The sequence below is a fragment of the Enhydra lutris genome, unplaced genomic scaffold (assembly GCF_002288905.1).
Source record: "Enhydra lutris kenyoni isolate GAN:26980312 unplaced genomic scaffold, ASM228890v2 scaffoldscaffold29, whole genome shotgun sequence".
Taxonomy (NCBI): Eukaryota; Metazoa; Chordata; class Mammalia; order Carnivora; family Mustelidae; genus Enhydra; species Enhydra lutris.
In genome coordinates this window covers 12689610-12702973 of record NW_019154113.1, presented here as the reverse complement: position 1 = coordinate 12702973, position 13364 = coordinate 12689610, and the positions used below count along the sequence as shown (strand labels likewise).

Below are 13364 nucleotides of genomic sequence, written 5' to 3'. Positions count from 1 at the left end.
GGGGTCACTGGGACCGTGCATCCACCTAGACAGTGTGGCTGGGGGCGGCTGATAGTCTGTGCAGTTCCCGACGGGTTAATCGAACTTCCCCCTTGGGGGTGCTTCAGTTGCTTTCTCTCCTTGCGGTCAGGAGCCCTTTACGCACGCCCAGGGGCCCCGGGGAGCAGGAGCAGGGGCCAGCCGGCTGCGGAAGCCTCAAGCAGCTCTGACCTCTGGCACTTCCCCAAGCCCCGGGGCGCAACATCTGTTCCCAGAAATAGCCGGGCGGAGAAGAGAGCGCGCCCACCCCTTCCTGGGTACTCGATCTTCTCTCTCTTCCTAGAAACCGGCTCTCCCCTCCTCGCGTCTAGCGCCCCGGATCCCGAGCTCTCGGTCCCCGCCCCGCGGGGGCGCCCCCGCACCCCACCGCCGCGCCCCCAGTTGTACGCGCAGCACCGCCCAGCGCCGGCGACAGCGCGCCCCGCACCCCGAAGCGCCATCTAGGGGCCGGGCATCGCATTCCTCCCTCAGGGGCACCCCCCCCCACTCCGTTCCTTCCGCGCGCGCCCCGAGCTGCTCCCCCTCGCGCCTCCCCGAGGGCGCACCGGCGGCGGGGGGCGGCCCGGCCTCGGGGCAGACGCACCGGAGGCGAGCGCCGGCGGGCGAGGGCAAGCGAGCGATGGCAGCGGCGGGTGTCCGCGGGCGACGAGGCGGCGGCGGCGGGCGGCGCGAGGAGCCCCTGTGATTGGCACAGCCCGAGCCGGAGGAGGAGGCGCGGGGAGGGCGGAGGAGGAGGAGGTGGAGGAAGGGGGCGAGCGCGCGCGGCGGCGGCGGCGGTGGTGGCGGCGGCGGCGAGGAGCTGTGCCTTTCACCTCTTCAGCCCCGGCAGGACAGGGGCGGCCGCCGCGGGCCCGGGGCGGGGACAGCACGCAGGCTCGCCGCGCACACCGCCGCCCGGCAGCGGCCCCGATACCCGGGGCGAGCGGGAAAGCGGCGGCGGCCGCGGCGGCGGGGGAAGGATGCAGGGGAAGAAGCCGGGCGGCTCGTCGGGCGGCGGCCGGAGCGGCGAGCTGCAGGGGGACGAGGCGCAGAGGAACAAGAAGAAGAAAAAGAAGGTGTCCTGCTTCTCCAACATCAAGATCTTCCTGGTGTCCGAGTGCGCCCTGATGCTGGCGCAGGGCACGGTGGGCGCCTACCTGGTGAGTCCCCTTGCCAACTCCGCCGCGGGGGCCCCCTCCGCAGCCCGGCGCCCGGGCGGCGGGCAGGCACGGGGAAAGGGCCGCCCGGGCCCGGGGGCAGGCGGGCATGACCTCGGCCCGGCGCGGAGGTTGGCGAGTGGTGCAGAGGCGGCCGCCGGGGGAGCTGCCGGCCCGGGCTGCCGAGAGAGCGGGGAGCGGGCGGGACCGCGGATGCCGGCAGCTGCTCGCGCGGCCGGCGGGGGCCCGGGGTGCCCGGGGAGGAGAGGCGGCGGGCAGGTGGGCGTGAAACCGTTCTCCTCCCCGCCGGGGAAGCGCAGCCAGAGGGTGACTTCAGGAGCCCCCTCCGAGAGGCAGGCAGCGCGGTTTTCAGGTGACCTGCACATGGGAAGAAAAGCCAGTTAGCATCCTGCGTCCTCTACTCTCCATTCCTTTCGCCTCGAGAACAAATCCATTATGCATCATTTTCTCCGGGCGCTTTCTCCATGCGCCAATTACGGGGGGGATTTAACAGCTTAGAGTAAAATGCGCCCGAGTGTGGCCCTGATCCGAGCCAGGGCTGCAGGGGCGGGGGGAAAGATTCCCTCTCCCTATCCCCATAGCCATCTTTCGGCGTCTGGGATAAAGTTACAGTACCTGGAGAGCAGCTGCGAGTTTGTATAGTTCTGCTACCCATGCTCAGACCTCGATTCCCCACCGTGGTCTCTCGCCCACAAGGGGGTTGCAGCATTTTGCACTAGTACATCTCTTTCATTTGCCTTCCGAAAGGGGATATTAGTGCCCAGACGGCCCAGGGGTGCATAACATGTCAGAGGAAACAGCTTGTAATGACTCAGCACTGTCAAATACCTACTTTGTCGCTTTGTCCTGCCCCGCGCAGGTGGTCCCAACTTGAGTTAGAGAGAGTGCACGTCCAGACCCAGGTACAGCCCTGCCTACACGGGAGAATATTTTTGTTTTCGGAGTGTACAGTGTTAAATCATTACTTGGTGATTGACCTGCGACTGAAATAAAATGTCAGAGACTTTGAGTGTTGGTGAACAAGTTTGGCGGAGATAGAATTGGACAAGATTTTGGCTGTTGGATAAGGGCATCCACAGACAGAATCGTGCTCTTCCTGATGTACCAGTAATCCCTCCTTCCTGGCCTTGGGGTCCAGTTAATGAGATCCAGACTGCTGGGGCAGGGCACCATTCATAAATGGTCTCCAAAGACTCCCGGGCTTGCTGTCCGGGGGAACTATAAGCAAGTGTGGTCTCTAGTGGGGGGTAAAGTCAGTTTCGAGGTTATGATAGTGGGTTGTTCAAGCTCAGCTCTCTGTTTGGATCTCTGTTCTATAAAATGCACTTTTTCTGTAGTTACAGTTCAGACAGTACTTGTGGCCTGTGGAGTTCTGAGGTAGGGATAACTGTCTTGGGGGGCGGGGGGTCCGTTTATCAGAGCTTTCATGGAGGGAATTTGATTGTTAAGATCTTAAAATAGGTATATGTATTACCAAGATGCAAATGCACAGTAAAAATACTTATAGGTCTGTACTGGGGAAGTATATGCAAAGTATGTACCACCTGACCTGGTCTGGGTTTGGGGAGGTATTTAGTATATCCACAGCTGTCTTCAGTTTCAGTTTGGTGGCCCGAGACCACGAAGCAGAGTGCAGTATTCATGTGTGGCGAACAGCAACAGAACTTTTCACACCGTGAATTATAAAGGAAGGCACGGGCTTAGTTTTAGCTTGCGGTGATCTAAGGGTCTTAGAACGGAATGAGGCTGGGCTTTAGCCAGATGAGTAGCCTAAGCTCCTTTAGAAAGTTGAGAAGCAGAGGGCTGCTGGCGAGGCAGATATATAGAGGCAGGGCTGGCACCAGGAGATAGAACGTTGACTCGAATCCCAGAATAGGCCAGTGGCAGGCAGCTGAGGAAGTCAGTCCACCTTCGGGGGGAGCGGTGGCGGGGGGCTGCTTGCAATTTCAGCCTGGGTTGATAGAAAGCTTAGTTCAGAGGGCTAGGGTAACAGGAATCAACAGGTGACAAGCACAAAGGAGCTGGAGGCTCAGCAGAGGACAGGCCTAGGAAATTGAATTCATTTTGGTTACTAGGAGTGGAGGCATAAGGTGCTCAGGGCTCAGCCTTGCCCTGCTGCCCTGGACTGTCAATTACCATCTGAACCTCATGAAAATAGATAGTTTGCTTGCCAGGCTTGACCGAATCCGCTTGCTACGGGTTTTCCTCTTCTGGGCCGCTGGGGAGTTGGCTGTTCATCTGTGATTTTGGAGGTGGAATAAAAAGTTTGTTATTCCTTCAGCTGTGTGCGACTTCTTTACGGATAACTGGGGAATGCAGCAAACATAGGATGTTGGCAGGAGAAGCAGATTTCTCCCTGTTAATTCATCGCGGTTTTCTCGAGACACCCGAGCGCCCGCACCCGGGGTCGGTGTACAGGGTGTGTGTTGTATGTGATCTTGGCATTGGCCATCAGCCCGTCCCTCTGATGTAGCATTTTCAGATACCCGAGGAAGGGCACCCTTTGGGACATGGCCAGCAATGCTTGCTTCGGGGCGGGGGGCGGGGGGGGGGCGTGATCAAAAGTTCTGTGGCAGCGATGGTATTTCCTATTTGATCCCAATAGTCCACGTTTTCATTTTGTCTTTTTTTTTTTTTTTAAACATTTGGAGGCTTCGTTTCAGTTCTCCGTTTACTTTCTGGAAAGGCAGATTACCCGTGTCTTCAGGGACACTGGTGTAGGCTTCCCAACCGCAGAACTGACGGAGGAAGTGGTCTGTGATTTGAGAAGCAACTTTGAAAAGCAGGACTCAGCGTGTGTTAGTGTGTGAGTGTGTGCACGAATGTACGTACCTTCCCTCAAGAACCTGCCTAGGGAGGAAACTCCAGGGAGGCTTGTGTATGAGACAAACACTAATTGTTAAGCTGGGCTGGGGACCAGCAGCTTTTTTGCCTGGGTGTGTGTGTGGGGCAGCGGGGGGTCTCTCAGGAAAGTGCACAAGGCTATTGCCCACCCCACCCCCAGGCTCTGATCGTAGAGATAAGGTACTCATGCAACCCCAGGCCGGCTGTGGATTCTGAAATCTGTTAAACTTGCAGGTGTTTGAACCTGAAATGATGCTTCAGATCAGCCAACAGTCACAGGGATGTTCTTTCCTCATCCCCAAAACAGCCTGATGGGCCACAAAATAATTTCTGTAGCACAAGAGAGACCTGTCCGGTTTGATTGGCGTGGCGTGCTGGGTCAAGAATGTGATTTTCCTTGACTTGGGCCTCGGCTTCGGGGGGCTCCAGTCTGAACTGACCTACTTGCAAGGAAGTGACATCTGCTGAGGTCTCGGGCCCTTTCGAGAAGGCTTAGGCACGTGGGAACCCCTCGGAGAGAGAGTCAGAGGGTGCGCGCTGCCTGGTGGTGTGTGGAGACCCCCTGAGATGTTTGCAGCCGTTTGTGGACGGTCACCCTGCAGGCAGAGGTTCGCGTACATTCTCAGACTGCTGAGGACTGGAGTGGATAAGGCTGCGTGCAGGAAATGAAAGCCTCCGACCCCTCTGGGTGGTTGTGGTTGAGGCTCTCATACAAAGGCATTTGAGTTTCTTCAGGTTGAAAACTTGAGGCTGCAGGAGGAGTCTCCAGGGTGGGGTGCGCCGGTGGGGCTTCTGACTCTTGGGGGGGGTTGGGGGGTCGGGAGGGCTGGGGGTGGTGGGCATTTGCTGATTGAGAATTTTGCACACCCTGAGACTGAGGTTGTGGGGAGGAGGTGACAAGCCAGAGGCGTGAGTGCATGTCACAAAGCACCTTCTCACTGCTTGAGAGTCCCTTTTTAAAAATTTTCGGCTGGGGGCGCCTGGGTGGCTCAGTGGGTTAAAGCCTCTGCCTTCAGCTCAGGTCATGATCCCAGTTGGGATCGAGCCCCGCGTCGGGCTCTCTGCTCAGCGGGGAGCCTGCTTCCCCTTCTCTCTCTCTCTGCCTGCCTCTCTGCCTACTTGTGATCTCTGTCTGTCAAATAAATAAATAAAATCTTTAAAAATTCTCAGCCAGAGAGCATTGCATAGCTTGAGTTACTGGTAAGGTGAGACTGTTGGATTTCTTATTCTTTCTTCTTCTTCTTCTTTTTTCAATCTCTCAGGAAGCATCATTTTGAAGAGGGGTATTTGCATCTCTTCCCCAGAAGCAGACAGCTGAGTGACATTTTTAAAGTCCTGTCAAATTAGTATGATGACTAAGGCCATGTATTTTACTTAATCAAATTATTTTACACACTTATGGTTGCTCAAAGTGACAAATTCCCTGCCATTTGCATAATTACTGGATAGCCCCAGGTAGTGAGAAATACAATTACTGTGATTTTTTTTTTTTCCTTGCTGTTTGGTTGCAAATGTTTAGCTAATAATTATTTAGGGGGAAAAATGATTTCTGAAAATTCCTTTCAGCCAGCTTTGTGTACATAGCTTAGTTTCTGGAGGGGTTTTTCTCTAGTGCGGTTAACAGCCCGAGAAGTGCATCAGTTGTGAAGCGAGTGTGATCTCTTTTCCTGAATTTTGTAACTCTCCCGCATTTCCATTTTAGATTCCTTACAGAGAGGATGACCCAAAGGCCTCTCTGCGGAGAGACTGCCTTACTAATCAGATACCCAGCATGTAAACGCATCTCCTCGCCTGCTGTTGGAATGGTATAGCTCTGTGTTAGACTGGATAAGTTTCCACTGACGCCAGGGCAGTTCAGGCAGGTGGGTCTCAGAATTTCCCTTGCTCCTCTTAACGCAAGCTTCGAAGTTCTGCCTTGTTCAGGGAGGGGCTCATTTAGCAGAGTAAGTATACGGTAGTGAAGAAACAATGAGGATACAGCCACATCGGATGAAGATGAAGGCCTTGAATAAAGAAAAACAAATCTGTGAATTTTGCTGGTTAATTGCTGACACTGGTGTTCCTTTCAAGGTCGGTGCCAGGCCTCCTGCAGAGGCTGGGGAGTAGAAGGCCTCCTGCTAAACTGACCGGCCGACCATGTTTCTTGGGTGAAGGAGGGCTCCTTGAGGTGCCAGGCAAAGGGGGGTGGGGCCTGCCAGGTGACTGGGCAAGCACATGTGCAGAAGGTGCTCCCCTCTTGCTGGGGTGGAGAATAAAACTCGACCAGCAGCATTTCTACTTCCAAATTGGGGAATAAATTTAAGTTGCACTGATCGCACTGCAGTACATCATTTAATAAATAACCACATTCCTCCGAAGTAGCGTCAAAGTAGTTATCGCTTCTACTCACTTATATTTTGTACTTGTTCTCCATTACACTATGTGTATTAATGTGTGCGTTCTGTGTTTCTAGACATATGTGTTCTTGGACAGGGTTATGTACACCAAATATTGAATGCTGTCGTTTTGGGAAGATGTTAAAGGACATTTCAGTGGTAATTTTCATTGTATGGCTTAAACTCGGATTTAACTGAAGACAAGTCACCTATGTTCTGTTCCCCTTCAGAAATGTTTTTGGCAATCTGTAGGCACAAAGATAGCATCCTTGTTCTTGTCACTTAGCTTTGCTTTCTGTTTGTATACATGCATCTACAAAATAGATAATAAATCGGAAAAAAGGAGTGGAATCACTGACGTTCGTTTACAGGAGAAGTATGAATCGGTATGGGTTGAGAAACTTGTATTTCATGTAACTTAAGTGTTTCCGTGTTCATGTAACAGGCAGTATTGCTGAATGGTTAAAGCTCCAAGTTAAAGGGTGAAAATTCCCAGACAGAGACTGACAGCACCTGTGGCAGCCGTGGCTCAGTGGGGTGAGCTTCAGAAGACCTGGGGTTCACTCCCGTGTTCTCCGCTTCTCAGCTCTGTGTTCTTAGGCTGATTACTTAGCCTCTCTGTGTGTTGGTTTTTTATTTTAAAACCGGGATCATGATAGTATATACCCTCATAACGATGCTTTGAGAACTCACGGAGTCGGTACTTGTAAAGCACTTTGAATGCTAACTGGCTCACAGTGCTGATATATACTAGCTATTCATAATGACCTGGTTCTGTGTATTTACTGCAGACCTTCAGTTTGTAGCCCCAACAAATGAGAAATAAAATTATTTCAATCAAGTGTTGATTTGGGTGTAGTGAATTATACATCAAGTAGTTTACTATTCTGCATGAACATTTTGTCTGGGAGGTAAAAGGTTTTTAGTAGTAAGAAATCTGCCACCTGCTAATTCTGTTTATTCCCTTATTATAAATATAGCAATCCATTTTATCTTAAAGACACAATAAAAATTAACAGTCATGTGGGAGAGGAGCCCACTCCAGTAATGGTGACGTTGAGCATTTCTAGTCAGTGGGTACTTCCAGGTGGGTGGAGCAGGGACGGTGCTCACGTGACTAGGAGGGACAGGTGCCCTGACGCCTGGCTTTGAGGTGCCCTCTTACCTTTCGCTCTGGTCTGTGGCCACAGGATGGGGAATACTTGACGGTCTTCTACATTGTGCGCAGTTGAAAAGCAGGGAGGAGAGTTTTGGACTTGGAGTCAGAAGACCTGCATTTGAACCCGGACCTTCTACTTCCCAGCTCCTGACTTGACTTAACCTGAGCCCCAGTATCGTCATTTGAAAAATGGGGCCTGTCTTAACAGATGGTTGGGAGATTTAGATCTGTGGACACGTGGTAGAGTGTTTCCGCATAGGGTAGGGATTCAGAAATTTCACACTAATGACGTTAACCCTATTCCTTGACCTTGGCACAGCACAAGTCCTTCCAGGGGCCTGAGAATTTGCTTCCTGAATTGGAGATCTGGGCCCTTGTAGCTTGCTCTGTGTCTCTGGATGAGGGGTGTCCACTCCAAGGCAGCCTGGGGTGTCAGGAGGGGGGATCAGCGGACAGCTGTTATGGACATATGCTGCCCTCTGGGCAGCCTTGTTTAAGATGAGCAACCTTGGGGCTCAGTCCTGGTTGCCTAGGGGTTCTCAGGGCTTGTGCCACACCCACTGCCTCTTAGTCCTGCGGTGTGAAGCAGGGTCCGTAGGCACAATTGTGGGCATTTTCCTCCTCTTGATCCTTATTGGTTTTCTCAGAGGCTGAGCAAGTGGGCTATTGATGGTGTGTCATTTCTCATCCCTTGGATTCATTCCCCTGAGCTATGATGATTGTGCAGGGGGGACACCTTTGCACAGAGCCACTCAACTTTGCTCCCTAGGTCAGGTCACCTCTGTCCTTGGGAAGGATGAGGAATAAAGCGGGCTCTTCTCAGTGACCCAAGCTGCAGTGGCTATTTTAGGGGAGTTCATAGATTCATGGTCAAGGGCCACAGGCTTCCCAGGAGAGCACACGCTCTCTGAGGACCCCTGCATCCCTAAACCCTGGTGGCTTGGGGTCTGCTTCACCGAGGAAGAAGCCCTGTCTCCTTCCTAAGGCCCTGGACCTTCTGCAGCCCCGGCTGCGCAGTGAGCAAGCTTGGGGGGGCTTCCCTCGTGGGCATTCCAGGGACCGCCGGCAGAGCGGAAACGTTCCACTGAGTGCGGGCAGAATCTGCAGTTGGCTATTTCCAGATTCTTTATTTCTGTTTTTCTTTGTGGCTTTGAGCCGAGGCTTTCTGAAAAGGGAAGCCCTTCCTCACGGAGGTTTTAGTAGCTCAGTTTTTTAATGGAAACGATGGTCACCCAGCCAGCTGCTTCCAGAAATAAGCAGACATTCCCCTTCAAATAGGGAATAGTTACTCAACTAAGACATAACAGTTGGTCATTAAAATTTTGCGGGGACTTAGTACAAAAGTCTCATTTATGACTTCCGGTTAACTCTTACTGAAAATATTTAAAAGCCAAAGGCAACATAGGCTGTTACAAGCCATTATTATTATTTTTTTTTCTAAAGATTTTATTTATTTATTTGACAGAGAGAGATCACAAGTAGACAGAGAGGCAGGCAGAGAGAGAGAGAGAGAGGGAAGCAGGCTCCCTGCTGAGCAGAGAGCCCGATGCGGGACTCGATCCCAGGACCCTGAGATCATGACCTGAGCCGAAGGCAGCGGCTTAACCCACTGAGCCACCCAGGCGCCCCACAAGCCATTATTTTTGAACAGGACTGGTGGGGGTGGGGCAGGTATCGTGGAGCCCACTGTTCCCCTTTGCCTTCGTGATTCCCTTCATAAGTAACCTGGCAATACCTCTCCAGGGCTGTTCTCCGGGGAGGTCGGGTCCCCAGTGGCCTTTCAAGATAACCTGGTAACAGAATGGAAGAGCGTTGAGTGCAACAGGGATGTCTTGTTTCCTTAGCACTGGGTTTTGTTAGAGATCCTCACTGTGAGCGCTCTGTGAATCCTAGAGACAAGCAGGTGTGAATTACTGTGCAGGAGAACGAGTGCCTCTGTCTGTCCATCCATCCACAATCCCTACGTGAGTTCTGTACGACATGGTGGCAGATTCTAATTTGTCTGACAGGTGGCCCTTTGGGACGGGTCTCTGGATAATGAACCTGGCTGTCCAGGTGAACCTGGCTGTCCAGGTAACCCTGGACATTTTCTGGTGGTGGGTCTAGAGCCCTTTGTGGCTCTCACTTTATAGCTACCTGAGTTCCCGACTGTGCAGAGTTAGCAGAAATGGGAAGGAGCCGAGAGCAGGCTTTCAACAAATAGTCCTGGGGAATATAATAGAATATTAGGCAAACTCCTCCCACACAACTACAGGAACTTAAGCAAGAGAGAAATGATTATTTTTACCTCCATTCCTGCACTGGCAAGGTTGGTGTAGGGAGAAGAGTGTCACAATGGTGCTTTTCAATTAAAGACTATTGTACAATGTTCTTGGGAATGGCTATTGTCTTTCCCTCCTCCCCGATTCGGAAAAGGCTTATATAAAACAGGCATGCTCCTTGTCTAATTGTTGGATTTGCTCCCCCATCCTGACACTGCCGCTTTCCCATCTTGGGCTGATGAGAATGAGAAATTACCACCTTGACTCTAAGCAAGTTGAAATTGGAAAGCTGCCCTCTGCCTGATTATATAAGCTTTCAACTACCGTACCTGAAATCTCGTGTTTACCTTGCTGAGAATTCTCTTAATGAAGATACACATTTCTAAGCAGCACGGACCCATATGTTTTTATTATGTAAGCTTCAATTATTGTGATGCAACCCATTAAAAAAAAAAAAAGAATGGTGTTGATTAGCTCAGCTCTCCTTTGGCTTTCTGGGTCAGAGAATGATTAGAGGTACACCTGCAGAGCCCCCTAGAGCTCTCCCCCTGGAACTTGACTGCCTGATGCTTCAGCACCAACATCTTTTCCCTGGGGATGCACAGGTGCACCCTGGGTCTGTGGTCACCACCACTCTCCATGTTGCAGAGGGCAGGTGTCTGCGAAGTCCTGAGAGAGTGCTCATGCGGTTCAGAGGCATGTCCGGGAATACAACCACAGTTGATTGCGATGGGCTTTGTGGTTTGGCCATCTTCTTTCCCAGAGGGCAGCTGGCGTGGCCTTTGGAGTGGACTTTGTCTTGTTTTGCATAATGTATGCGCTGGTTTCTCCTTGTGGCTCATCGCTCTGTTCTCTTCCCAAAGCCAGACTTGCGTGACGTGCACTGCACGGCACGCTATGTGGTCCATTCTGGGTTTCCAGCCTCCTCTGCTGTAGATAGCTGCTTATTTTGTGGCTGGGGTGGGCGCTGGGAGAAAAGACTGAAAGGAAACTCAACCCGTTGAAACAGATCTAGGAGAGCGGCAGATAGTCCTCCACTATCATTATGCAGAACATCGAGGACCAGACTCACAATTTATTGTGTGATTTATGATGGGGCCGTCGCGCTGCCTCCCCAGCGTGGTAAATACTATGTCGGCTGGGAGGCTTAACATGCCAACAGCAGGTTTTCCACCAGCCCAAGGGAGGATGTCTTTTGGAGACAAAACCATAAATTAGCACCTTCGCTTTACCTTAGCTAATGCGTGGAGATGCATAGAAATCAAAAAGTTTGAAAGCAGTTCTGTAGCTCTGCTGCTGGTGGTGGGTGGGAGCAGGGAGGTCCTCCTCACTGCACAGGGGCTCAGGGAGGTGTGTGGATCCAGCAGGACTTGGGCTAAAGGCAAGTGCAGCCCTGTGAACCTTCTGAGATGCGCAGGTGGGACGGATTGTCCAGTTGGCGTATCTGTCCCTGGGTCCCAACATTGGCTGTGGCTTGTGTTCTTAGGTCTCTTTAAAAATAACTTCGTCAAAACTCTGCCCTTGTTGCTTTCATCTTAGGCAAAATCTGGGCACAGGAGTAAGTAATTTCCCCAAATGTGCAGTCCGCCTTCCAGAGCTAGCCCACATTAGCTAGCAGGGGTGAGCAGGTGAGCAGTCCGGAAGAGTTTATTTTTGGAGATAATGATTATAAGCAACTACAAATAAAAATAACGTCTTGGTGAATGCAGGGGGAAAAATCATTAATTTCTGTCTTTTAAAATATCCCCCCCCCTTTTTTAAAAACAGACTGTGTTTCCTAAAAGGCATCGTACCTATTCTTAATTGGGTGAGCAGATAAAAATACATACGTCTGTATTTCTCCGATTCCACTGCGGTACGCTTTTGTCACTTAAGTACTAAAGCAACAATTAAAGACACGGTGAGGCAGGGTGTCACGGTCAGATCTGCGAGACCTCTGTGAGGGTGTGCTTCCTAAAGTCAAAACCCTGGTCACTCCCAGGTAGGACTCTTGTGCCAGCCTTATGCCACTGGTACTGTCTATACCCTTCTGCAGCCCCTTCCTTTGTTGGCTTCCCTCCATCCTCATTCCGGGGATACAGCTGAGTTCCCCACCCCCTACAGGGCAGAGAGATCCAGTCCCACCTGTGACCATGGGCTGTATGTTAATTCTTGCCCTCCTGGACCCTGCTATGTTTTATTTATTTATGTAAGTGGGGTCTTACATTCTATTTAAACATTTTCCTTCTCTGGAATTCAGAGGGCAGGAGGGCCATTGTCAAACATTTTCTCTATCTCAGATGTTAGACTAAAATTGGGGTCTATTTTCTCCCTTAGATAGAGAAAGGTGTGATGTGAGGTTCAGAGACGGCGACTTTGACTGTTTATCCTTTGGTTGGAAGTGGACTTGGACCCTGGAGTGGGAAGGTGAATGATATGAATGTGTTTCTGAAGGAGGAAATGGGATGTGTTGGTTCCCTGGGGCTCTGCTGAGACGCATGACCTCGGACTGGGTGGCTTAGAAAAACAGATTTATCTTCTGGCCGTCCTGGAGGCGGGGAGTCTGAAATCAGGGTGTCGGCAGAGCCAGGCTTCTTCTGAGACTCTGGGTAGAATCCTTTTTTGTTTCTTTGTAGCTTCTGATGGTGACCTTTGATCACCTACCCAGCAGTAGCCTTTGCACCACTCCCATATGTGACTCTGAGGTCACATGGCATTTTCCTTCTGTGTCTCTCTCCTCCTAGAAGGACACCCTTCATATTGGGTTAGGACCTACTGTAATGACCTCGTCTTATCTTAACTACATCTGCTAAGACCTTGTTGCAAGTAGGGTCACGTTCACAGATTCCAGCTATTAGGACTTCCACACAGTCCTTTTGGGGTGACAACATTCAACCCATGATATCTGGAAAGAAAAAGAGCAAGGGACCCTAAAATGGTCTGATGGTACAAAAAGGGGGAAAAAAAAGGAAAAGACAGATTCTTTGCCCTCTTTAGGGTTTTGGGTTGGGTAGGAAGATTATGGGAGGTTGTTGGCTGTGTGTCATTCTTTGCAGAAATGCTGCCCTGTGACTATCCCTGTTTCCTTTCTCAATAAGTGAGGGGATCACTGTGTTTCTGTCTGTGACATGGTGGTGAGGCTGTGGGGGAGTGAGTCTGATTGCATTAATGAATAGCTTGGAATAAACCCTTTCCAGGTTCTGGGCACAGTTGAATGCAGGGATTGGCCTGGGTGAGTACGGCATCTGATTAAGGGAAATATGTGTTAAAAAGAAAAAAAACAGCAACCAACAAAAAAACCTAGACATACACGTGGTTGAGCATTTTGTGTGTATATATTTAGAATGTGTGTAGTATCTCTCTCCTGCTCCTTCCACCTGGGACTCCTTAACAGGAATTAGGCCCAGTAAAATGTCCAGCTGGCCCTGTCCCTTCCCTGAAGTCCTGTTGGATTTGGTGAGACTGGAAGAGAATGTCATCACTGTGCCAGCCAGCCCAAGATTTGGCCAGGTGTCTTATATGTCAGGACCAGACACCTGCGTTCTACTCT

The 13364-nt window shown here is 51.2% G+C and overlaps 1 protein-coding gene across 2 annotated transcripts in view; it reads left to right on the top strand.

Moving 5' to 3' along the window:
- Positions 1–998: 998 nt before the first annotated feature.
- Positions 999–13364, top strand: part of LOC111152569 (solute carrier organic anion transporter family member 3A1) — a 300984-nt gene continuing 288618 nt past the window's right edge. For both annotated transcript variants that reach the window (XM_022511052.1, XM_022511051.1), the window contains exon 1: positions 999–1178. In XM_022511052.1, the coding sequence (XP_022366760.1) occupies positions 999–1178 (180 nt within the window). The remainder of the gene's footprint in view (positions 1179–13364) is intronic.